Source organism: Bos javanicus, chromosome 2, assembly GCF_032452875.1.
Source record: "Bos javanicus breed banteng chromosome 2, ARS-OSU_banteng_1.0, whole genome shotgun sequence".
In the NCBI taxonomy this organism is placed as follows: domain Eukaryota; kingdom Metazoa; phylum Chordata; class Mammalia; order Artiodactyla; family Bovidae; genus Bos; species Bos javanicus.
Genome location: NC_083869.1, coordinates 131,029,560 through 131,055,521, shown reverse-complemented (window position 1 = coordinate 131,055,521; position 25,962 = coordinate 131,029,560). Strand labels below are relative to the sequence as shown.

The following is a 25,962-nucleotide window of genomic DNA, read 5'->3' as shown; positions in this document are numbered from 1 at the left end:
CCCCTGCAGGCAACGATCCTCTCCGGGGACGGCCGGGGGGCGCCAGGGGCCGCGGCTGCGCCATCCCGAGCCCGGCCCGGCCCCGGCCCCCCGACCCCGGCGTCGCTCCCACTGGCCCGGCCGGCTCCGGCCCGCGCGAGACGCGCCTGGGTCCCCGCAGCGCCGAGCTCCGCGCTCGCGGCTCCGGGCTCCGGCGGCGCGCTGCCTGCGCTGGGCTCGCCGGGCGGCCGGGCCCTGAGGGGGCGGGGCGCCAGGTACGGGCGGCGCGGGGACGGGGCGGGGCTTCGGGCATCCGGGGCGGGGAGACGGGAGGCCCCGCCCCGCACGGGCCCGGGACACTGCGCCTGCGCGCTCTTGCCGGCGCCCGAGCGGACACCAGAGCACCCGGTCTGTCCGGTGCGTCCCTACCTGGCTTCCTATAACGTCCTTCTTCTAACCTCTCTTAACCCGGTCCATCCTAAAGGAAATCAGTCCTGAATATTCACTGGAAGGACTGATGCTGGAGCTGAAACTCCAATACTTTGGCCACCTGATGCAAAGAACTGACTCAGTGGAAAAGACCCTGATGTTGGGAAAGATTGAAGGCGCGAGGAGAAGGGGACGACAGAGGATGAGATGGTTGGATGGCATCACCGACTCCATGGACACGAGTTTGAGTAAACTCTGGGAGTTGATGATGGACAGGGAGGCCTGGCATGCTGCAGTCCATGGGGTCTCAAAGAGTCAGACACAACTGAGTTACTGAACTGAACTGAACTGAACCTCCTCTTGGGTACTGTGCCTTAGGGCCTCAGAGATGGGCTTCTTGGGCTGGGCTTTGAAGTCGGGAAGGAAGCGGCGGGGATGGGAGGCTTAGGTTGGAGACAGGGGTTTTCTTGAGCATCTGCTTAATGTTGGACCCTTTGCAAGTCTGATCCTCTCCCCACAACTCAAGAGGTAGGAATGTTATCCCCATTTTACAGAAGAGAAAACTGATTCCAAGAGATAATGTATGCTCAAGATCACACGGCTAAGAAAAGGCAGAACTAGCAATCCACCTCCATCCCCACCAATGCCTGACAGGCAAACTGGTACCCTGGTTTCCCCAGGCCCCAGGCCCATACCTGTCCCTTACTGCCCCTGACCCTGGGGAGAGGGCAGGAACAGGGGTGGCCAAGGCCCCATGCGTGGAGAGGACTTCAGGATATGTGGGTTCTAGCTCTGACCTTGCTAAACTTGCTGAGTAGACTTGAGTAAGCCCTTGCCACCTCTGTAGGCCTCAGCTTCCCCATCTGCAAAATACAATGCCTCCGCAGGCCCTCCAGCTGACCCTGCACTGTGTCTGCCACTGTGAGTGGGGGCAGGGCCGCAGCACCCCCTCCCCAGACAGATGCTGGGAAAGCAGTAATTGCTTCCTGAGTTCTGGCCAAGTCAACACCAGCTGCTTCGGACCCTACAGGGCAGGGCTGCCCACCAGCTCAGTACCCAACCTCTCTTCAGCTCCCTGAAGGAGTTGTTGGCAGCTACACACCACCACTCTCCATCTCAGGGCCAAGGGCTCCTGGAAGGAAGGCACTGCACCTTCCTTTCCCCTAGACCTGGCCATGGGTCAGGCTGGAGCCCAGGAAGCCAGCGGGAACCCTGGAGATGTGTGTTCCAGACACAGCGTAGCTTTGTTTTTAATAATTAACAGCAGCAAATATTGATTTATGCAGGCACTTTCAGGCCTGAGCGCTTCCGGGCACCCATCAAAATGCAGCCAGAGAAACATTCATTCCCACACGGGGAGGAGGCAAGAGCTGCTTGCATCAGTGGAGACGTGTGTGTGCCAGGAGTGGAGAGTGCGCACACGTGTGCCTGCAACTGTGTGTGTGTGACTCTGAGAGCAGATGTGACTGTGTGTCTGTACACATGTATCTGTATATACCTGCGTGTGTACACGTGCAAATCTGATTACATCTGCAGACATGTGGATGTGCCTGTGTGTGTAGGTGTGGGTAGGCTGTATATGTAAACAGGTGCAGATTTCTAAATCCTTGAGTAGAAAAACCCCTACAAGGGAACAGGGTAGGAGGGCCTTGGGTAGCTCTGTGTCTCTACAATGTGGCTTCCCAGAGAGAGAGATGTCCCTTCTGGGTGTTCTCTCCTGCCCTGGGAACATAATGAGGCCAATCATCCCTCAACTTCCTGATTGTAACTTTCCAAGATTACTTTCACAGTCATCACCCTTTTGCAAATGGGCCTAGTGGGTAGAGAAGCAACTGTCCCCTCTATTTTACAGACAAGGACCTGAGGCCCAGGGAGGGGCAGGGCTTTGCCCACTGATGCACGGAGGTCACCTGCTCCTCAGACTGGCTCCGCCATCAACATTAATGTGAGCAGAGCCGGGAGAGGGGGACGGAGAACATGTCACAGACCTGGGACCCCTCACCCCTCCCTGGTTTGCTGGGGACCCAGATGGATCACTCAGTCTCTCTGGGCCTCGGTTTCCTTTCCTGTCAAAGGAGAACAATCCATCGACTGTGTCTTGATCCTGGGATGGGCGTGGGCTGTGGGACGGGGCAGTCTGGAGCCCGCAGCCGTCTGAGCCTGTGTTGGCACAAATGGAGGCTTCCGGCCGAGCTGGGCAAGAGGCCAGGAAGCCTGGGGGAGACAGCCCAGCGCTAACCTGAGCAGGCAGGACTCAGGGAGATGGGCTCTGCTAACCCTCATGTTTCTGATGGGAACACTGAGGTGCAGGGAGGGGAAGTGAACCCAGGCCTCCTGCCGGATGCTTAGGGGGACAAGGACTGGGAACCTCACTTCTGAACCCAGCTGCCATGGAGTCGCTCCCTTCCAGGTCCCAGGATCCACATGGCCCAGTCTTGGGCTGTTGCCCAGGCACAGACAGCAGGAGAGGATCTCAAGGACCCCCTGATATAGTCCCTAGGACCCACACTTGGACCCCCTTGGAGGTGGTGATCCCCGAAAAGTACAGTATTCCTTGGCCATGTACCATTCCTGACCTAGGAGGGGTACATAACTCTTGTTCCAGGTCAGAATTCTGGGCGAGAAGCTTGGCATATCCTGTGTCTGCTATTTATTGGCTGTGTGACCTTGGGAAAACCACTTTACCTCTCTGGGCATCTGGATCCTTATCTCGAGAATGCCTACCACCCAAGGTTTGATAAAAGGACTGAGAAGCACGATACCTGTGCACACGCTTTAGGATCCGAAGAGTGTACTACACGAGTGAGAGCTTACTGCCCTCGGCATTAGAAATTCCACCAGACTAGGCACCCTGCTCAGACTACATGAGTTCCGGTCCTGGACCCATCACATCCTACCTGTGTGTCTTTGCGCAAGTAACTTAACCTCTCTTAGCTTCGATTTTCTCATCTGCAAAATGGGACTAAGAGGAGTATTAATATAAGTCCACAGTAGTTATAGTTTGGGGACGAAATGAGATCCTGCATGCAAAACATTAAGAACCCACCCATTAACTATTAAGCCCATGCTGCTGCTGCTGCTAAGTTGCGTCAGTCATGTCTGACTCTGTGCGACCCCAGAGACAGCAGCCCACCAGGCTCCCCTGTCCCTGGGATTCTCCAGGCAAGAACACTGGAGTGGGTTGCCATTTCCTTCTCTAATGCATGAAAGCGAAAAGTGAAAGGGAAGTCGCTCAGTCGTGTCCAACTCTTAGCAACCCCATGGACTGCAGCCTACCAGGCTCCTCCATCCATGGGATTTTCCAGGCAAGAGTACTGGAGTGGGGTGCCATTGCCTTCTCCGATTAAGCCTGTAGTAAATCTCAATAAATGCTTGTGGTTATTACTACTGATCCCCTGAAGAGGTTGTTTAGTTATCTATCTCCTAACCAGACCATGGCTCCTTGAGAGCAGGGTCCGTGTCAGATCGATTTCTGGCACCTCACCCAGCAGAAAGTTGACACAGGTCATGGGCCAGGCAAACATTTGATTTCGACGATAACAAGAACAGCCTCATTTACAGGGCTTTTACTCTGTGCCAGATATTATGCACAGTGTTTTATCATCACTTTTTCACACTTTACCCCACCTCACAGGGCTCCTCTGAGAAGCAGCCCTGTGAAGTGGGATATTCTCATTACACCCGATTTACAGCTGAGGAAATGGATGGTATTGTTGATAATGAAGATAAGGAAGAAAAGCTGTTTGGCCAGTTTATTCCCAGCTGTTTCTCCCCCCAACCTTACTACAGACCCTGGTTCAACCTCTGAGACTGTGTCAGGTCCATCACGGGCAAGCAGCGGTATCCCCTTGGGGGGCTAAACCTCAAGCCCCATCTACCCAAACATTTGGCCTCTGCCCAGCAGTCACTCTTAGATATCTCCTGGCCCTGGGGTGGGGGTGGGGGGTCCTCCAGACCGGGGGCCACGGGCAGGCGAGCACTTACCTTAGGTTGGAATGAAGCGGTCTGAGAGGGAACTAAATCCACTCTTGGCAGGTCTAGTGCCTGAGGGAAGCGCTGGTTCTGCCCATCACTCCTCCTGGAAGAGAAAAAGAGTCTGAGGTCAGGGAGGGCCCCAAGTCGGGAGATCTGTGAACTTTGGGAGGAAGAGTCATTCTCAGAATTGGGGGATGTTAGGGGAACAGATTTCAGAAAGGAGGGGAACCTGGATTCCCCAGGAAGCAGGAGGCGAGCAGGGCTTCCAACCTTTCCCAGAGGTCACAGATATGGACAAAGTGTCCCTGTAAACTCTCCATTAGGCCTCCCGAACCCACACTCCCAAATCACTGCAGATGGTGACTGCAGCCATGAAATTAAAAGACGCTTACTCCTTGGAAGGAAAGTTATGACCAACCTAGATAGCATATTAAAAAAACAAAGACATTACTTTGCCAAAAAAGGTCCGTCTAGTCAAGGCTATGGTTTTTCCTGTGGTCATGTATGGATATGAGAGTTGGACTGTGAAGAAAGCTGAGCACCAAAGAATTGATGCTTTTGAACTGTGGTGTTGGAAAAGACTCTTGACAGTCCCTTGGACTGCAAGGAGATCCTACCAGTCCATCCTAAAGGAGATCAGTCCTGGGTGTTCATTGGAAGGACTGATGCTAAAGCTGAAACTCCAATACTTTGGCCACTTCATGTGAAGAGTTGACTCATTGGAAAAGACCCTGATGCTGGGAGGGATTGGGGGCAGGGGAAGGGGACGACAGAGGATGAGATGGCTGGATGGCATCACTGATTCGATGGACATGAGTTTGGGTAGACTCTGGGAGTTGGTGATGGACAGGGAGACCTGGCGTGCTGCGATTCATGGGGTCGCAAAGAGTCGGACACGACTGAGTGACTGACCTGAACTGAACCCATACTCCAGCCAAGAGGATGTCCACAGCCCATTCTAAAGATGGGCAGACTGAGGCAGGGGTTGGGGGTTGCTGTATAGGGCTGAGCCCTGACCTCTGGACTAAGCAAGGCACACCCGTCCCTGAGCCTTGAGGGAGACAGCAGCCTTCAGGCTGAAAAGCCACCTGGGCCATTGCTACTATTAATGACAATAACAACAGCAGACACTCACTGGGCCAACGACATGCCAGGCCCCTGCCAAGCCCCTCTTTCAGGCCTGAGGGCACAAGAAGTCATCACACTGGTATTCCCAGTGTACAGGTGAGGCCCCAGAGGTATGCAGAGGTCCCATAGCTGGTCAGTGGCCGAACCAGCATCTGTGTGATGCTTGACTGACTCCAAGCCCAGACTCTGGGCCCACACCCACACCCTCCCGAGGACAGGAAGCAGGTCTGGCGAGGGTGAAGTCAGCTCCTGTTATCCTAGAAAGACTGCCGAGGAGGCCGCTTCTGGGGTCAAGGGGAGGAAGTGCCCAGTGGCTCCCGGGACCCAGGTGGCCCAGGCCGGGCAAGCAGGCCCGGCTTCCACCCACTGCCGAGGGCCACCCTGACGTGGCTGCTGCCCCACCCCAGTCCCTCAACCAAGGCTGGTTCCTGGGAGGGTGAGTCATTCAGCCCACGGCCCGTTTGAGTCAGGGCTGAGACCGCCACACCCCAAGAGGGGAAGGGACTGTGGAAACCTGGCCCAGGAAGGAGACCCTGAGAGAGCTCTGTGTCCCCTCCTGCTCACCTGGGCCCAGCTACTCAGGGAGCAAGGCTCAGAGGGACTGTCCATGGCCCTGGTGGGCTAGCGTCTTCCCAGGGGACCCTGCACTGGGCGGTCTCGATGCACAGGACAGACATGGTGGCAATGACGTTTGAGGCCTGTGACATCGTTGTAGGAGAGGTACGCCCAGGCACTTACTGGCTGCGTGACCTTAAAACAATGACGTACTCCTCTCAGCCTAGGTTTCCAGAAAAAAATTAAAAAATTGCATCCTAGAGCCTGGGCAGCTAGAAGGTGTTCACTCAATGAATTCTTTCTTTGATTCATTTGCTTGTGGTAAACTCTGCCTTCCCACATCAGGGTCTCATTAAGTATTTGTTAAACGGATGAGTGGGTGAATGAGTGAATGTTGGCAGTAGGCAGGCATTAAAGGTTTGTGAGAAAGAATGGCCTCCACACGGGTTTCTGCAGATCACAAGGCCCGGTGACGTGGGGAGAGACTGGGAAGTGAGGGTGGGTGGAGAGAGGCCCACAGAAATGGTCCAGACACATTCCACTGAGGCTGCCACGGGGACCCTGCAGACGGACCGAGTGCCTGGAACTGTGTCAGGCATGTTACATCCTCACTACTCTCCAGGGAGGTCGGCATTATTTACCCCTCCCTTTTATATATATATATATGTATACATATATGTATATATATATATTTTTTTGGCTGCGTTGGGTCTGAGTGGAAGCACACAGGATCTTCGATCTTCCTCACAGCATGCAGGATCTTCGGTGTGTCAGGCCAACTCTTAGTTGCGGCGTGTGGGATCTAGCTCCCTGACCAGGGATGGAACCCCCCTCTGCATTGGGAGCGTGAAGCCTTAGCCACTAAACCACCAGGGGTTTGTAAACCAAAAGGGGTTTGTTAAAAAAAAAAAAAAAACAACCTTTTTTACAGATGGAAAAACTAAAGCTTAGAGAGATGAAGCCACATCGCCGAGCAAGTGGGTGACAGAGCCAGAATTTAAAATCCGTGCCCTAGACCGATCAGGGCCAGTGCCAGCAGGATGGACAGCAGAACCTGGAAGTCTGAGAGTTGAAGCCAGGGGATGCCGGCTCCCCTTGACCGTGAGGACCACTGTGCTGGGAGGTGTGTGCCCATGACCGAGCTATTCCGATGCTCTGCTTCTGTCCGATGCTTCCCACACCCCAAGGCTCCGGCTGTGGCCACTGCAGGTCAGCCCGGCAGCAGCTCCCCCACACGCTCCTCTTCCAGCACTGGCCTCAGTTTCCCCGTGTCCTGCTGCCTCTCTCACTCAGGACTGCTCACTCGGGTGCAGTCCTTGGTAGGTCTCTCAAGGCAGGTGGGCTCTGGCTTCTGCCAGAGCCCCTCAGCTCTCCACTTCCTGGTGGGCCTGAGTCTCCCCCTCATGGGCAACTCCTCCACCTACAAGGTCACTTCGGGGTCCTAAGATGCTGGGCCCAGGAAGGCCTCCGGGATGAGGATGGACCAGGAGGTCTGAGGCTCTCGGCCCTGCCTGCCCCCACCCATCCCAGCCCTGCAGGGATTCAAAAACCACAAAAACAAAAGCCACAGCCTCCCTGTGCCTTCCGTGATTTTTATTAATCCTCACAGCTCCCCAAAGAGGCAGGTGCTCAAAAACCACCTGCTTTATAATTTTTTAATATTTATTTTAAATAAATATTTAAATAATAAATATTTAAAATAACTCCAGGTCTCAGTTGTAGCACACGGGACCTTTAGTTTCGGCCCGTGGGATCTAGTCCCCTGACCCAGAGATGGAACCCTGGCCCCCTGCACTGGGAGTGTGGACATAACCACTGGATCACCAGGAAAGTCCCCCAAACCACCTGGTCTTTGCACCACAAGGAAACTGAGGTTCAGAAAGGGATACAAATTCGCCCAAGGTCACACAGTTAATGATGTAGAACAGGCATCTGAACCCAGGCTTGTCACTCCAGAGCCAAGGATCTGGACTTCGGAGCATGGGCGGCCAGCCCTGTGGACCCAGCAGGTCAGATCGGTGAAGGGAATAGTAGCAGTAACAACGCCAACGGCAGCCAGTGCTGATACAGGACCAACCGTGTGCAGACCCTGCTGGACCGGCTTCACTCGTATCCCCTCATTTAATCCTCATCTTTCAGAGGAGGCAACTAAGACACAGAAGTTAAGCAGCAGGTCCAAGGTCAGGCTGACGGTAAGCGAAACACAGGGGATCCAAACCCCTGAACTTGGATCGAGACGCTGCCCTCATGCTCCACTATACTATCTACTCCAGTGCTCTTGCCTGGAGAATTCCAGGGACAGAGGAGCCCGGTGGGCTGCAGTCCATGGGGTTGCAAAGAGTCAGACACGACTGAGCGACTAGCACACTGGCTCACAGTAAACAGCCGTTGCTGAGTAAATACCTTTGGAGAAATGAGTAAACCCAGCCGCTTGCCTCCCCTCTGCCGGCTTCCTCCTCCTCCTCCTCCTCCTCTTGTCCTTCCTCACCTCTCACACACTCCCACCTTCCCAGCCCACCCTTCCTTCTCCTCTGCCTGTGATCTCTGCATTCCTCCTCCTATTTGGTCATTCTCCTCCCTCTCATGAACCCGAATCTCTCTGTCCCTCCCCTTTCCCGCCTACCTCACCCTTGTCTCCTCCTGGTCTCCTTCATTTTGTTCACATGCAGCCCCCAGTCTCTGCCCCCCCCTACTTCTCTGGAAACCTTCCTGACCCTATGGCCTGGCTCAGTTTATTTTTTATTTATTCTTTAATTTTTTGACCATGCCACCTGGCATGTGGGACCTTAGTTCCCCAGCCAGGGACTGAACCTGTGCCCCCCTGCAGTGGGAGCACAGCATCTTGACCACTGAATCACCAGGGAAGTCCCCCTGGCTCAGCTTAAAAACGCTTTACCTTCTTCCCACACACACAGCAGCTGGGAGGTGCCCGGGGCTGACGGGGGACATGGGGAACTCTCGCCACTTCTTTCCCGTGGCCAGGACCGCAGTCATATCTGCACAGCGCACTACAGTTTGCACAGGCACCATCTCAATCACCATGGCAGCTGTGTGAGGTTGGGTTATCATCAGCCTTCTTCCAGATAAGAAAACTGAGGCTCGGAGAGGTTAAGGGACAAGCCCAAGGTCATTCCAGGCAAAGGGTGGTGCCAAGGTTTCCCTCTAGTTCAGGGCTCTACTACCACACCCACCACCGCTGCTCTCAAGGCAGGCTGACCCCACTGTCGCCCAGCCCCCAGCGGCCTCCCCATAGCAGCCCCTGGTTCTGGCCGCCACCAAGCATCTTCCCGAGGTCCCGCTCCAGTCCTGCCCTGTCTGGCCTGGACATTCCTGGACACAGTAATAGGCGGCAGCCAGAAGGGAAGTGACTTCCCCAAGGTCACACAGAGAGCCGGAGCCAGCCTGGAGTCCGGGCCAGGTACACTCCAGGGTCACCTTCAGGCCCTACAGGTGTGTGGCCTGCAGCCAGCTGGCTCTGGCTCCCCTCCCCGCTGGAGTGTCCGTCTCCCCCTATGAAAGGGTGGGGCAGACTCCCAGGCGGGATGGGCCAGGCCGGAAGCCTGCCGACAGCTCCCGGGTTTCTTGGCAACTGTCACTGCACCGCCTCCCCCTCCCTTATCTCCACGTCGAGGTAACAATAATAATTGCCGTGTCGTGAGGCAGCTCTCTGTACTTTTCAAAAGCCCTCTTTATCTGCTCACGCCTGGGAGTCTCAGCGGAACTGGAGCGGAAGATAAGGCAGTCACTAGGATCCTCCACTCCCAGAAGGGTAAACTGAGGCTCAGAGAGGTTAAACAACTGTCTGGAAGTCACCCAGTGAGGCGGGAGCAGCTGGGGAGCTAGAACCAGGCCGCGCCCCAGTCCAGGGCCCCAGATGCTGCACTAGGGGGTGGGGGTGGGCGTGCATTTTAGGGGTGAATCCACACACTGCAAAAACTCAGGTCAGACCCAGAGTGCCCTGAGTCACCCAGAGTGACCGGGGAGACGGGGAAGGCAGAGGACAGGGGACTAGACGCTGCCCTGGTCGCTTCCTACCTGTTAAGCAGCTGGAGAGCTGGGGGGTGGGGGCAGGGGGTCCTGTCTTTTTCTTTGACCTATAAAATGAGAGAGGACGTAGCCACCTCCTAAGCCACGGATTAGAGTAAGCCCAGCAGAAGTGGTGGTATTATTATTATTATTATTATTAGACACTGTCCCAGACAGCCCGGCCCTTCAGGGCATCAGAGAAGGGGCTGGGGCATCCAGTGAAGAGGACTTGGCCCTTCGGCCATCCAGCAAGAACTGCCCCAAATGGAGCTCCCTGCACCCCCCACGGTGGGCCTGGCCGCTGAGGACTCCCAGCCTCATCCCCACACACGCCCACTTCCTGCCCTCACCTGGCTGGGCTGCAGGCAGCTTTTAAAGACCAGCCACGCTGCTTCCCACCGCGGAGCCTCTGCACAGGCTTCGCCCTTTGCCGGGAGCTCCTTTTTCCTTCTTTTCCTCCCAATAAACTATCCATGCTTTAAAATTCAGTTGATGATACAGGTGAACCTGTTTGTAGGTTCAGGGCAAGAGTAGAAACACAGATGCAGAGAATGGACATGGGTGGACACACGTGTCCCACATGGGGGGGACATGTACATACCACCACGTGTAACATGCATGGCTAGTGGAAAGCTGTGGAAGGAAACAGGGAGCTCAACCGATGCTGCGATGACCTGGGGTGGGGGGCGGGTGTGGTTTGTGAAGGGTGGGAGGGAGGTTCAAGAGGGATAAATATGCCTGATTGAGGCTGTTGTACAGCAGAAACTAACACAACATCAGCAATTATACTCCAATACAAAATAATAATAATAAATGGAAAAAAAATAATTCAAGGGGAAATTGGGTGATCAGAACAGGTGACACATGACCACCCAGACAGGAGGCCTGTGACGAGGAGCCAAGCAGGGGCTGGACAGCATGCACAGAAGCTGGGAAACTGGACTTGGGAGGGCTTGGCGGGGGCGGAAGAGGGGCTCAGCCAGCCAAGATGGATTTGTTGGGGGGGCTAAGGCCTAGGGCCTAAGGAGCCCAGGACAGCCCATTGCTGGTGACCAGAGGTCAGGGTTCCCTGGGTCCCCCTGGTGCCCATGAGACCAGCTGGTTCTACCAGCCTGGTGACACATGTGGGGAAAGGTGCAGACCTCACCATGAGGAGAGGTGCAGAGGGCTCCTCCTGAAGACCCTCAGACCTCTGAGACAGGGCCCTTGGGAGGGGGCCTGCCCCTCAGCAGGTGGCCTGTCCCCCAGTCACAGAATCAGGTCTGAGGGACTCTAATCTCCCGAAACCAGAGATTAGAGGCCACCCTGGAACTGCTCCCGCCCCCAGGGGCCACAGAGGCCCATTGTCTGCAGAGCTCAACCATCCGGCACTGCTTGCCCCTGGCCCTGCCAAAGATGCCAGGGAAGGTAGCCAGGGGCAGCCGTGGGCGAGTTTCTGAGAGGCTGGCCCACTCCTCCGGAAGCCCCTGGGGGGACAGAGAGGGGACACAGATGTGGCTGCTCCTAGATCACCTTTCCCCAGGCACCTCTGACCTCAGCCGGGACTCAGGAGGGCGCGTCGAGGGCAAGGGGATGGTGCGGGGTGGGGAGCCAAGCGCTTTGATGCCCAGTAATCCTGACAACAAACCCGGATCGAGGCTGGTATCGTCACACCGTGTCAGAGACAAGGAAGTACAGGCTCGGGAGGTTGACAGATGGGCTGGGGTCTCACAGCCACCCAAGGGTGGGAGGAGAGGACCTGAGGTTCCAGGCAGGGCCCTGGGGGAGCAGGAAGGTGGCACAGGGGGCCCCCACCCCAGCTCCAAGCTGGCTGACCGCCAAGACACCCGGATCCCGGAGCTGCGCCAGGCGGCGGCCTCCCGAGCAAACAACAGGTTGGCAGCCCCGAGAGGAGGTCACGGGATGGGCCCCCATGCGGGGGCACAGCACCTGGGAGCCAGGCCTCCCATCCGCCAGCTGCCCGCCAGCGCCTCCCCAGCCCAGGTGGCCCGAGGCCCGAAGTGGCCCAAAGCCTGACCCTCTGCTTGCCCAGGACTGGCTCCTCCCTTGAACCACGGGGCCTCCTCCTGCTCCAGAATAACAATATCTGCTCGACCTGCCCAGCACTTTACAGTTTACAGACTTCCTTTGCTCCCGACCCTCTTGACAGCCTCACAAGGACCCGGAGGCAGGGAACGCTACCTCAATTCTACACGGAAGTGGAGCAGAGGTGATGACTTGCCTGAGGTGTCACCCCTGAAGCCCCAATCCAGCTGCTCGCCTCCTTGCCCACGTTGGCATGGGACAGCTGAGCAGTGGGCCCCCCTTAGCTCCCAGGGGAAGGGCGTGCAGGGCCCTTCCCAGTGCCCGTGCCCGCCTCCCCCCCATGCCCTTGCCCAGCCTCTGCTGCCCAGGTTGCCCACATCTCCAGGCATCCCTTCGCCCGCTCGCTCCATCACCCCCCACCCCCTCGTGTGCTCTGCATTTCAGTGCTTAGTCACTCCCTTGGGACTCCCGTCCTGACACCCTCTCCGGGGCCAGAGAATAGTGCCAGGCGTGGGTATCAGAGCAAGGGTGGGCCGGGCCTCCCCTACCTCAAAGCAAAGCCCGGTGACACCGCCCAGAGCTCTTCTCTGCCCTGTGGCCTCCCTGCTCAGACACTGCACCCTGCAGAGGAGAGGCCCTGTTAAATCTGACCCTCTCCCTCCTAGCCAATGGGTTTTGCCGCCTCATGGGCTCCAGCCCGCTGGTGGGTGGAAGCTGAGTATACAGTAGGTGTCAATACATTATAAATAAGGTCCTGGCAGAGAGAGAGCATCACTTCAGAGGTGTGGGCTCTGGAGTCAGACTGCCTGGGTTTGTATCCTAGCTCTGGCACTTAACAGCTTGTGTAGGGGGGCTTCCCTGGTGGTCCAGGAGCCAGGACTCCATGCTCCCAAGGCAGGGGGGCCCAGGTTTGATCCCTGGTCGGGGAACTGGATCCCACGTGCCGCAACGAAGACCCGGTGCAGCCAAATACATAAATAAAACACCAGCAGCTATGGGACTTGGGCAAGTTAGTGAACCTCTCTGAGCCTCAGTTTCCTCGTCTATAATATGGGGATAACAGTGGTGTCTGCCTCCAAACGTTGACATGAGGGCCATGTTGAGTTCATACATGTAAAGTGCATAAACATTCGCCACAAGCACCTCCTGACCTTCCCTTCTCTCTTCCTTTTCTCCCTTCCTCTGTGGGCTGCTGCGGACTGAGGCAGGGCTCCCGGGCGAAAGTCGGGAGATGGGAGACTAGGCTCCAACACGAGAGGCAGTGCAGCGAACAGAGCCACGTAAGGTAGGGAGCACCTGTCGAGCACAGGCAGGCAGGGGGAGGGGGAGATTCCAAAGTACGGGAGCCAGAGGAGTAAGGGGGCACAGGGCTTCACTAGAGGACCTGCCAGGCGCCTGCCCCGTGCGGAATCGAGTCCTCTTGACTCTCCGGCCTGTGGTCAAGGGCAGAGGCGGTGGATACGTTCTTTCAAGGGAATGGACTTCCCTGGGTCTCCTGGGGCACATGGATGGCCTGCCTCTCCCATTAAAGATGAAAATGTGCACACTCTGCCCCAGTCACTCCACTTCTAGGCATTTATCCTCCAGAAACGCTTACCAAAAAAAGACACAAAATGACACGGACAGAGACCATTCACTGCCGCAGGGTTTGCCGTGGCTGAAATCTGGAAGCTGGTTACATACACACGGCACGTGCAAGCCACGGAAGACCATGCGGTGATGACAAAGGAGGTCTCGAGTCCTGACGGAAAAGGGGATTTGAGGCCTGTTGTCAAGTGAAAAAAGCAAGTAGCACAACAGAAATCTCCCTTGTTAAAAATGTTCAGTTACAGGTAAAAGCTCACATGAGTTAGCTCTAGGAAACAGGATGACCGGGGCTTTCTGTCTTCTACAGGATACATTTCTCTGCACTGTTTGAATTTTTATAGTGAGCACGTATTATTTTTGCCATCAGAAAAAAAAAAAAGATTAAAAACACTGAGCCTCACGTGTCAGCTCACTGAGAATCTGACTCTTTTTCTGCAGTCACCCTGAGAAGGAGATATTCCTCACTCCAAGGAGAGGCTAGCCCAGGGGACATCGAATACCACGATGGCCAAGGTCACCCCTGGCAGGAGTGACAGAGCTGGGCTGTAGCCCTCGTTCTGGCTGACTCTGAAGCTCACGCTCTTCCCCCCACACCAGGCAGGGAGGAGGGAAGACAGGAGAGAAGCTGCCCAGGATGTTCCCTGGGACTGAGCTGTCAGGTCAGGGGAGCGTGGCCAGCTGGGGCCAGCCTGTGTGGGGACCAGGCTGTCTGCCTCATTTGCAAATGCAAATAAATGCAGGCTCTGCTGCAGGAGTCAGGTCCCTGCCCTGAGCTGCCCCAAGCTAGCAGGCTGGCAGGCGCCCCACCCCACCCCTGGAACCACTCCCCAAGGCCTCAGCATCACCAGGCCAGTGGGCACGCACTGGGGCTCTTGCAAGTGCCTGTGAAAGTACTCCCTAAACTAGAAGCCACCTTCACGTGCCAGGATGATGGGTTACGACCCTGCGTGTGGCGGGGGAGGGGGCCATGTGCACATCTGTGAACATGCGGAGCGCGCAAAGGGCCCCGCACCACACCATCAGCGAGCAGGGGGGCCGCACGGCTGCCACCTTTGCTGGGAGCTGGCACAGGCCTCCCTGCAGCGCTGCCTGGTGGCAGGGCGTGTGCAGTGAGGACGGGGGTGGGAGGCCTGGCAGGAACGTGAAACGTGGGCAGGAGAGAAAGCGCTCGTGTCTGGGGCGTGTGTGGGCTGCAGGCACGCACTTGTACCGATCATGCCATCCACCTGCCGAAAGGCCCCTCGTGGGTTCCCGCCACGTGCAGGGTGGAGATTCGATTGCCTCACGTGGCCCACGAGGCCCTGAGCATCTGTCCCCTGTCCCGGCCTCCGCACACACTCTGCGTGCGTGCTAAGTCGTTTCAGTCGTGTCCAACTCTTCGCAACCCCATGAACTGTAGCCCACCAGCCTCCCCTGTCCATGGGATTCTCCAGGCAAGAATATTGGAGTGGGTTGCCGTGCCCTCCTGCAGGGGATCTTCCTGACCCAGCGATGGAGCCCACGTCTCTTACGTCTCCTGCACTGGCAGGCGGGCTCTTTACCACTAGGGCCACCTGGGAAGCCCCCTTGCACACACCATATACCCTCCACCTGTTCCACCCTGCCTGGCTCCTCCCCACCCCACACCTACATGCTACAGTCTTATCCAGTCTTTCTGGAGTCCCCTTCCCAGGCCTGCCCCTCCTACCCTGACCAGCTTTCTCAGAAGCCTGTCCCCGGCTGTCCAGATCTGTCAGTCTGGTTTGCACTTGTCACAGTGTGATTATCAGATATTCCCAGCCTCTCCCACCAGAAACCGAGCTGGGACCGGATCTGTCTGGGGGCCGGGTGCGCCGTCGATGCCGGACGCCGGTCTGCCACGTGAACAAATGTGTACATAACTGTGGGCTCGCAGTGAAGCTGCCGGGACTGAAGTCGAGTCTAGGCATGTGCACAGGGAATATGCCTGTGTGTGTGTGGTGGGGGGGTGGCGTCTCAAAGAACCTCTGGCCCACAGGAGGCCAGATCTGGGACTTCTGGCCGGGGCACTCCGACTGGTGCTCAGGCCCACGCGGGCTGCAGTGAGAGAGAAAGCCTGCCCATGTTCCTCTGCAAACCCCTCCTGAAACAGTCTGGCCCAGGGTCTCTGGACCCGACCCTCAACACTTCTGGGTGGTGGTCAGGCTGGCCCCCTGCCTGTGCCCTTCTGCCCACACCCCTCACCTCCCCCGAGGCCCGATCCCAGCCTCGCCTTGCATGGCTGCCCACAGTGCCCACGGTGCCCCCCTCCCCGCCTGCCTCGTGAGCAGCAGTTCTTGATCTGAGAGGAGATGGGCCTCCCACCCCCGCTGCCGGCTCAGCCACCTAACCCCCAGCTGCCAGGAAGTGATCTGGAATATTCCAGATTTGGGGAGAGGAAGGAATCTTGTTCCTGCCTCAGGGCCTGGACACATACTCTGCCCTCTGCCTGGACCGCCCTTCCCACAGTCAGCTCCTTCCCATTCAGGCCTTGCGAGGCCCTCCCTGATATCCTGAGCAGAGGTGGGCGCCTCCCTGCCCTGCCCCTCACTACCCACTGCCCATCTGAAATCATTTGCTATTAGCGCGTCTCCCGCCCTGGAAGGCGACCTGCGTGAGGCCAGACACTGGGTCTATCAGGTTCGCTGCTGTAGCCCCGATTCTGAGATGTTACGTGACACGTGCTTGGGACTTGATAAGTATCTGTTCAATGAACAAGTGGCTAGTGGACACCTGAAAGGTGAGGCGAATACTGTTCCTGTTTACAGGTGTGGAAATTGAGGTTCAGAGAGGTTAAGCCTCTAGCCCAAGGTCACACAGCAGACTGGGTCCAGATTAGGAACTATCTGATTCCACTAGAACCCCAGCACATCAGAGGGTTTTGTAGCTAAACTTCCCATTGCACAGACAGGAAAGTGAGCCTCAGAGAGCGAGAGAACTGATTCTCCAGGTCACCAGGGCTTCCCGTGGTCTGACAGAGCTGCACTCTTAGGCTGGGCTGGGCTTTAAAGCACCCCCTCTTTCCTCTCCCTCACCCAAAGACGGGGACACAAACAACCCCTCTGCACACAGGAAGAAACCGCGGCTCAGCCAGGGAGGCACTGCCCAAGGTCACCCCAGCCAGGACTTGGTGCAGACCTGGCTGGCTGCAAAGCCAGCGTTCTCAGGGTCAGTGTCAAGGTCAGAGCCCAGGGCTGAGAGGGTGCTCACGTGTGGGCAGGTCTCGCTTCCCGGCAGGCAGTGAACTTCCAAAGAGCAGAGTCCACACTCTGAGTGATTCTGACCCCACTGCCAGGGACAGCTAGATTGTGGGGACAACACGGCAGTGACCGTGATTGCTGGCATCACTCTGGTTTTTGACCTTGGCACGCTGTATCTCACTCAACCCCCAAGATGATCCTCAGGGCAGGTGCTTTTATTGTCGTTATTTTACGAGACCTGGAGAAGTTCTCCTCTGCTGTCCACAGCCAGGAACGCACAGCAGAGAGCACAGAGGTTTCTGCCATGGGGAGGGCAGTGGGTGATGGGCGGCCCCACGCTGGCTTGGGGCCTCAGACCCTCTGGGGCACCCAGAGGAAGTCCCAACAGGGCTGGCAGGGGCACGACCCCGTGGCGGCCTCTCCCACCTTCTGCCCCTCAGCTCCAGTTCAGTCCTGTACCCAGCACATGCCACCAAACACTTTTCTCCTTCATGTTGTTGACCTGCCTCTTATTGGAACATCCTCTTGGCAGTGGCCCTCCTCCCCTCCCACGCACACAACACACTGCCACGCAACCCACTTCTGGTCACCTCCTCCAGGAAGCCTTCCCTGATTCCTAGGTGTGGGGGAGGAGCACGTCCCTGAGCTATGGAAAGTCCCCACATCTGCCCTCTCAACACGTATCACTTCTCCCCACCTTCAGAACTGTCCCTTTCCTTATTCTCTGGCCTGCCCTTGAATTCCACGAGGCCCGTGGCCTTGTCTGCCACTTCCATCACCTCAAGGCCCAGCACAGGGCTGGGGTGGCCCTTAGAGGGTATCCCCACATTAAATATTTGTTGAATTAATTTGCTAAATGAATGAGTGACTGTCTTGGGAGAGACCCTGAGCAGAGGAAAGCCTTTGTGAGATTTGGGAATATCAAAAAGGTCTCCTCCTTAATCACTTCTCAAACGAGCCACCTCCACAGTGCAGAAAATTCAAGCATTAAAAATTTTAATGAGTCTCTCTTTGGTTTAATGAGTCTTTTCTCTCAAAATGCAAATGCTCACAGAAAGGAAAAACATCCACTGAGTCCACACAATGAACTGATTTCATTCTAAGTCCTCCTTTGGGGTAAGCAGCCTGGTTCTTACTATCATGGACAATCCGAGGTTCAGAGAAGCAAAGTAGTTTGGGCAAGCCCACACAGCGAGGAAGAAAAGATGAAGTTGGTATTTCAACTCAGATCTGCCTGAAAACAGAAGCCCTATCTTTCCATGCACCTCCCGAACAAAAGGTCTGAGCCTGAGCATCGCTGGGATATAGCGGCAAGCAGGGCCAGCCAGACTGGGAACCTTGGTTGGGGGAATCCCTGCCCAGAGCCGTGTTGGCAGCTGTGGGCACAGGAAGCAGCGACTAGCCCCCGTTCTGTGCTCTGCGAGCTGCCCACCAGGGGCCAGCCCACCAGGTACATAATAGATGAGGCGGCCCAGCAGGCTGGGCCCACCTGGCATTTCAGAGCCACTAATGAGGCCAGCCTTGTGCTTCCTGCAGCAGCACACTGGCCCCCGGGAGCCTCTGGCCCAGAGATTATAGAAAGGAGCCCCCTGAGGATGGGGGCCGCCCATTCAAGCCGCCCACTCCACAGCCGCCAGGACAGCTGGGGCTAAATGTATGGGTTCAGACTGACTGGGCTGCCAGTCTGGGTTCACCACTCACTGACTGTGCCCCGGGGCCAGCCAGGTCCCCTCTTGGAGCCTCAGTTTCCTCATCTGTAAAATGGGACATGGACAGTAACAGTCTCTACAGTGTAAAGCCAGTGTGAGGACAGAATGAAATAATTCAAACGAAGTCCTCAGCCCAGGGCCTGGGACCCAGAAAATGCTTCATATATGGGAGCAGATGGTACCGTGACTGCCATGGGATCTCAGGAACCAGATGGGCCTTCCTGGGGGGGACACACGAGGCCAGGCAGTGACCCCTGTTTTGGAAGTCCTCAGGATCATCTCACTCTCCATCTCCCCTCCTCACCCCATAACCAGGATTTCTCTCATTTCTGTGGCTTCCATGTTTCTGGCCAATGTGCTTCCTTGGCAGGAGGTCAATCCAGCCTTTGCCAGCTGTGTGACTTTGGGCCAGTCTTCAACATCCTGTCTTGGCTTTGACCTTCAAAATGGGGACACTAAAGCCAACTTTCAGGACTGTCATCATGACTTAACGACCCCAGAGCAAAAGGCCCAGCAGACACAGGCACTTAGTCCTCGCCGGGTCCTGCCTCCCCCTCCCAGGGTCCAGCTTGAAGCTTAAAGCTGACTCCCCTCTTCCCAGGGTATTTCCAGAACCAACCTTCCCTGTTCAGCCCTGCTTAGCCATATCCCCTCCCCCACCACCTGAAAGTGCAAAGTGAAAAAGTGCAGGTCGCTCAGTTGTGTCTGACTCTTTGCAACCCCATGGACTATACAGTCCATGGAATTCTCCAGGCCAGTATACTGGAGTAGGTAGCCTTTCCCTTCTCCAGGGGAATCTTTCCAAGCCAGGGATAGAACCCAGGTCTCCTGCATTGCAGGTGGATTCTTTACCAGCTGAGCCACCAGGGAAGCCCAAGAATACTGCAGTGGGAAGCCTGTCCCTTCTCCAGTGGATCTTCCCAACCCAGGAATTGAACCAGAGTCTCCTGCATTGCAGGGATATTCTTTACCAACTGAGCTATCAGAGAAGCCTCCATATTTAATGTCCCTTACAGCTGCAGAGCCAGATTAATCCACTACTCCGGCTGGATGTCAGAGCCACTACACTGGCTCCTAATCCTCCCACTGGGCCTCATTCCTCCAACATTTGCACACTTGTGTGTTCCTCCACTGCAGATTGCTAATGAGGGGCAGAGGGTAGGGGAATCCAGCCATGATCACACCTGGCCTCTACCAGGCTTCACTGCTCACTTGATTCAAGCTCCTAATCTTAACCTTTTTTTTTTTTTTTTAAAAAGGGTGGTGAAAACCTTGCCTCCTCCAGGAAGCCCTCCTAGCCTACTTGACAAGTTTTCACCTGTTCCACTCTCTGGACACATTCAGTTCAATCCCACAAACATTATTAAGTGTTTACTGCGTTTAGGTAGCTGGGCAGGACTGTGGAGGACAGAGAGATGAAAATAATACAGTCCAGCTTCTATGGGATTCATGCTGAAAACTGGGCCTAAGTCAAAAGTAACTCAAGCAACATCTGTTTTCAAGGACCTCGGAGCCTGCCTTGTGGCACAGTGTTACATGCGTACTTTCAATACAACTGAGGTCACCTCACTGAAAGATCCAAGTGAGCGAATACTGTTGAGCAGCAAGTGGGGCTCAGAGAGGGGAAGCGAGCTGCTCAAGGCCTCACCACTAGTGTGTGGCGGAGGCAGATTCAAACCCGTGTCTGTCAGACTCCGAAGGCTGTGCATTCCCCACTGCCCCAGGAGGGAGCACTAGCATCGGCTCTACAAGCACAATAAGCAGCAGAAAGGTGTTCAAGGAGAGAGAAAAGGTGTGTGCAGATCAGGAAGGAAACACTCAACAAACAGTGATAAAGGCGAGCTGGGGGACTTCTCTGGTGATCCAGTGGCTAAAACTCTGCACCCCCAATGCAGGGGCTGAGGGTTCGATCACTGGATCCCACATGCCACAACTAGGAGTTCGCACGCTGCAACTAAAAGTGAGGTCGCTCAGTCGCGTCCGATTCTTTGCGACCCCATAGGCTGTAGCCCACCAGGCTCCTCCGTCCATGGAATTTTCCAGGCAAGAGTACTGGAGTGGGTGGCCGTTTCCTCCTCCAGGGGATTTTCCCGACCCAGGGATCGAACTCGGGTCTCCTGCATTGCAGGCAGATGCTTTACCATCTGAGCCACCAGGGAGGCAGCCAAATAAATTTTTTTTTTTAAAGGAGGCCTTGTGGAAATGCAAGAGGAAGGCAGGTCAAGAAGAGGGTACAAAGTGGCCAAAAGTCTGGAGGTGGTGCTCATGGGGGCCATATTCTCATCAATAAGAAACACAAGGCAGAAGAGAAATGAACCCCAGGCTGGAAGGTGAAGTGGAGACAGGCCTTGAATACCAGGAAATCACAATTAATAGTCAAAATGACTGCCCGTTTACAGAGCACAAACTCTATGCCCAGGCACAGGCTGGAGGTGAAGCAACTGGCTTGGTGATGGGGGAAGGGAGGGCCCAGGGGCTAGCACCATGGACAGTGGCCCCAGCAAGGCAGGGGTGGGGCAAGGCCTCGTGGATGCTGGGTAAGTCCTGGTCCTCCCAGAATCCTACTTTGTAAATGTGTCAACTGAGGCCCAGAGAGGGGAAGGCACTTGCCCAGGGTCACACAGTGGTTGGTTGCTCTCACTCCTACACCTCTATCTCTGACTCTTCATTCAGGCCTCCCTGGAATGAGCCTTCTGAGTCACTCCTCCGTCTCCAACTCTTCCCTCAAGCGCATCTATCAGATCTGCCCTTTGGCCTGGAGGTCCTAGGGGCAGAGCAAGTGAAACTCTGGGTTCTGCACAGAGCCTGGAAGATGGAGATTCAAATCCCAGTTCTGCCACCGACTAGCTGCGTGAACTCAGGGAAGTTCCTTGTCCCCTCTGTGCAGCATTGCTCTCATCTGTAGTTAAGGCCAACAGTCCCTGACTCAGAGATACGGTGAAGATCGTGTGAGAGGATGCAGGTCCAGCACCGAACAGTACCTGGTGTACAGCAGGTGCTTGACAAACGGCAGGTGTTGGGACACTGTTACTGAACTCCTTGAAGGAACAGGCATTTTCCTCATCTCCACCCGTCTCTCTCCCCACCCGGTCCCTGCTCTGGGCTTGGCATACGGCCTTGCACATGGTGAAGGCCCCAACTGACTTTGCACATAGGAGATGCCCAGCAGCAGGAGAGAAAACCCAGAGAGGGAAAGCAACTGACTCCAGGTGGCACAGAGAATGTCAAAAGAAAACGAAAGGGTAGGCCCTGAAGCTCAGCCTGGGTGCCCCCTGTGCCTCCCACTCAGCTGTGGCTCCCTAGGGGGGCTCTGGCAGCAGGTAAGGCGATGGTGCCTGATGGGAGAGATCCAGCAGCTGGGGGGCACTGCAGGGCTGGGGGACGCCTGGAAGCCCTCAGCAGGGGCGGAAAGCAGGAGCCAGAGCAGCTGGGGGCTCTCCTGCTGGAGCTGAAGCGGCGTCCTGGGGAGCCAGGAGGCACCCACCTGTGGGGGCGCTGGGCGGGGGGCTGTGAATCCTGAGGTGCAGCTGCATCCCCACCTGCTGTTCACAGTGTAGGGGAAGCTGCAGACGTGCCCTCCTCCAGAGAGAGGCAGCCTCAGACACAGGAAATGGGTTGGAGGAGGGGGTCCCGAAGGCTCTGTATGGAGTGGGAAAGGGGAGAGGGTTTGAGGGTCAGTGGGAAGGTTAAAGGCACCCCCAGCCCAGCCAGGAGCCACCATGAGATGGGAGGCATAGAGAAAAGGAAGGAAACCCTTTCACTGAAGGCCTACACTATACCAGGCCCTGCTTTGACCTTTTTTTTTTTTTTTGGTACAACTTTACACTCTATTAAATAGGCATGTTAATCCCTATTTCACAGATGAGAACACTGAGGTTCAGAGAGATGAGTGACTTGTTGACAGCTGCACAGGCAGCGGCAGGCTGAGATTTAACCTGATTTGTCTTACTTCAAGGCTGAGCTCTAGAAAGAACTGTGGGGGAAAATACATGGGGCAGAGCTGGTGAGACGGTCTGCCCATCCAAGGCCGGCAGAGGATGAGGGGAAGGTTGGTGGGGACTAGTCTGGTATCAGAGGGGGTGGTGATGGCTTGGGAGGGCTTCCCAGGTATCTCAGGGGTAAATCCAGGTTAAGTGGCTCAAGGAAATCCAGTTGCCAATGCAGGAGATGGAGGTTCAATCCCTGGGTCGGGAAGACCCCTTGGAGAAGGAAATGGCAACCCGCTCCAGTATCATTGCCTGGGAAATCCATGGACAGAGAAGCCTGGCGGGCTCCAGTCCCTGGGGTCGCAAAGAGTCAGACACGACTGAGTCACTGAACAACAACAAATGGCCTGGAGTGTCCCTAAAGCTCAGCCAAGCAGCCCAGTGCTGAGGGCCCTCGGTACTCACCACGCACTCCGGCGAGGGGCGAAGGACTTGTCCACCCTGAAACACAAGAGCGGCGGCAGGTAAGGGGGCCTTGCTGTCTTACCAGGCCTTGCCCAGCATATCAGGCCAACCCCTACCCACGTGGTCCCAGGACCTCACAGGGTGAGGTGCCTGGCGGAGGCACTGATGCTCTGAGACTGCCCGCCGTAGGTTGCAGGGGCCCTAATGTCACATTAGGGACATGGGGTGTGGGGTGAGGAGGAAGGGAGGCAGAGCCAGGGGGAGACAAGCCCCCAGGGTTCAGGGGCCACCCTCAGCCTTTGTCTCCCCTCAGTCCCTCCAGATCCCACATCAGGGAGAGTACAGAGGCAGCGCCCCTCCCTGGGGCCGTCCACCACCCTCCAAGGGCACCCTGGGGTAGAGGACGGCTCAACCTTCCCGCCCCGCTGGGGCCGAGGGGCTCAGCAGCTGCTGGGACAACAAACGAGCCCTGCTTCCTGGCCAGAGGCCAACGGAGAAGGGGAAAGGGGCCCCAGATAGGACCTGCCATCTCAGGAGACATGAACTGGGGATGCAGGGCTGGGGTCTCCCGGGGACCACCTCGTGCGGGTGGGGCCCGGGAGGCCAGGGAAGCCAGGACTTGCCCAATGTCACACAACAGAGCACAGCCCCGCGCCCCGCTGCCTCCAGGCGTCAGCGGAGAGCCTCCTGGACCAGGAGGCTTCAGGCCAATCACGGGGGGCTGGCCTGATGGCCCACAGAGCCCCCCAGCCCGGAAGGCAGCTCTCGGGTCTCCCACCACACCCGGCCCCTCTGCGGGGTCCCCGGGGGGGGATGGGCGCCTAGAGAGGGGACACCATCCCTACAGCTCAAAGAGCCCACGGTCTGCAGCGTGACATGTGTGAGCAGCCCCGAGGGCTCGGCACCCGGAAGGTGGGTCCCCCGTGTCCCTCTGACCATAGGGAGGGAGGCCCTGCTGAAAGTTATGCAACTTCCTGGCCAGCCAGGAGAGGGGCCAGTCTGTCTCCCCAGTCTCCCTTCCAAGGTCCCAAAGCTCCGCCTAAGACACAGATCCTCCTGGCCCACCTGGGCACTCCTCTGGGGTGGGCATCTGGGGCCGGGAGGGACCGTGACCCCAAGATGGACCAGGCACCACTCCAACTCTCCAGCCCCCCACCCCTCACCCACAGGTCTCCAGCCAGCAGTCCCAGAGGAGGGGGTTCATGAAAGCCAGGCAGGCTGAGATGGGGCAGCCAGCCAGGGTGCCCCGGGGCGGGGGGTGGCTAATGGCTTCTAGGTTCCCTCCCAAAGCCTCACTCCCAAAGCCTCACTGCGGGGGCTGAGCAGCCTCAGGAGCCAAGTGGGGGCCCTGCAGGGCCTCCCCTGGACCCGCCTTTTCCCACCCCCCACTTCCTATATGCGCACGCCTGGCGTGCACACACACAGGCCCAGCCTGCCGGTCCACACACACAGTCAGACACCTACCATTGCCACGCGTTAGACACAAACACAGAAATGCCCACAGCCACTTGCGTCCGCGCACGTGCATAGGGGTATCCAATTGGAGCACACACATACACACACACACACTCTCTCTCTCTCAGACTTACCAACCCCGCAATTACGGCCCTGACATCAGACCGCTCACCTCACACATCCACACGGGTTCACAGCTCCAGGCGCCCCCAGACCCGAGGCGGACGCCGGCGGGCGCGCGCGCGCTCCCCCAGCTCCCCGGCGCCGCACACCTACCCTCCGTAGGCCCCGAAGGTGAAGCTGCGCTTCCGGCCGCTCATGGTGCCGCCCGCGCCGAGCCGAGCCGCTGCCCGCGCCCGGGTCACCTTGGCAACCCCCGGCGCCCCACCCCCGGCCACAAGCCCCGGGATTGTCCGCGCCCCCGCGGGCTGCGGGCCAGCTGTCCGGGGCAGCCGCGCGCAGAAAGGGCCGCTTGTTCGCGCCGCCCTCGGGCCGGGTTGGGGGACGGCGCGGGGGATTCGCTGGACTTTCCGAGCGGGGACCTCGGGGCGGGGAGGCGGGAGGGCCGGGCGGGGCCTCGGCGCTGGCGGAGGGGCGGGGAGCGGGGAGGACAAGGCCCGTCCCCGCCCCCATCCCCAGACCCGGGGCGACCCGGGTTGAACACCCTCTTCTGCAGGCAACACCCTCGTCCACCACCCCTCCCACCAGGAGCGGAGCTGTCCCATAAGGAGCGAAGCTGAACCCTCTCCGGTCATCACGAGGTGGGTGGGGCGGTGGGTGGGGCGGGGTGGAGCCCAGAGCGAGCTGGGTCCAGAATTTGGAATCCAGAGTCAAAATGGTTTGCACTCTACCTCAAATTTCTCACCTGTTTAAAATAAGACTCATTGGAAAAGTCCCTGATGCTGGGAAAGATTGACGGTGGGAGTAGAAGGGGGTGACAGAGGATGAGATGGTTGGATGGCATCACTTACTCAATGGACATGAGTTTGAGCAAGCTCCAGGAGTTGGTGATGGACAGGGAGGCCTGGCATGCTGCAGTCCATGGGGTGGAAAAGAGTCGGATACGACTCAGCGACTGAACTGAACTGAGAGGATGAGATGGCTGGATGTCATCACCAATGCAACGAACACGAACTTGGGCAAACTCCGGGAGGTGGTAAGGGACAGGGAGGCCTGGTGTGCTGCAGTCCATGGAGTCGCAAAGAGTCGAACACGACGGGGTGACTGAACCACAGTAACAACAAAACAGGACTAATCCCCTAGGGCCCTTGTGATGACGGACCGAGTCCACGGATGTGGAGCGGTAGGGCCAGGCCTGCAACAGTAAACGCTCAGTAAATGCCAGCTGGGAGAGTCCTGCCTGGTGGGCCAGTCTGCTCTCAAATAAGTGGAGGGGGGAACAGAGCCCCAGTGGCCCTGCTATTACCCACTCTCATCCCCTGCTCCCGGGATTGCCCCTGTGCCCAGGTGAAGAGGAGCAGAGGAGGAAGGGCGAGGACCCACCCT

General features: G+C 57.1%; 1 protein-coding gene across 2 annotated transcripts in view; it reads right to left on the bottom strand.

Moving 5' to 3' along the window:
* Positions 1 to 24,802, bottom strand: part of RAP1GAP (RAP1 GTPase activating protein) — a 51,606-nt gene extending 26,804 nt beyond the window's left edge. For both annotated transcript variants that reach the window (XM_061394144.1, XM_061394147.1), the window contains exons 1-3: positions 24,733 to 24,802; positions 23,002 to 23,037; positions 4,393 to 4,486 (exon numbers count right to left, since the gene is read on the bottom strand). In XM_061394144.1, coding sequence (XP_061250128.1) covers positions 4,393 to 4,486; positions 23,002 to 23,037; positions 24,733 to 24,776 — 174 coding nt within the window. In that variant the 5' untranslated portion in view covers positions 24,777 to 24,802. The remainder of the gene's footprint in view (positions 1 to 4,392; positions 4,487 to 23,001; positions 23,038 to 24,732) is intronic.
* Positions 24,803 to 25,962: the final 1,160 nt, after the last annotated feature.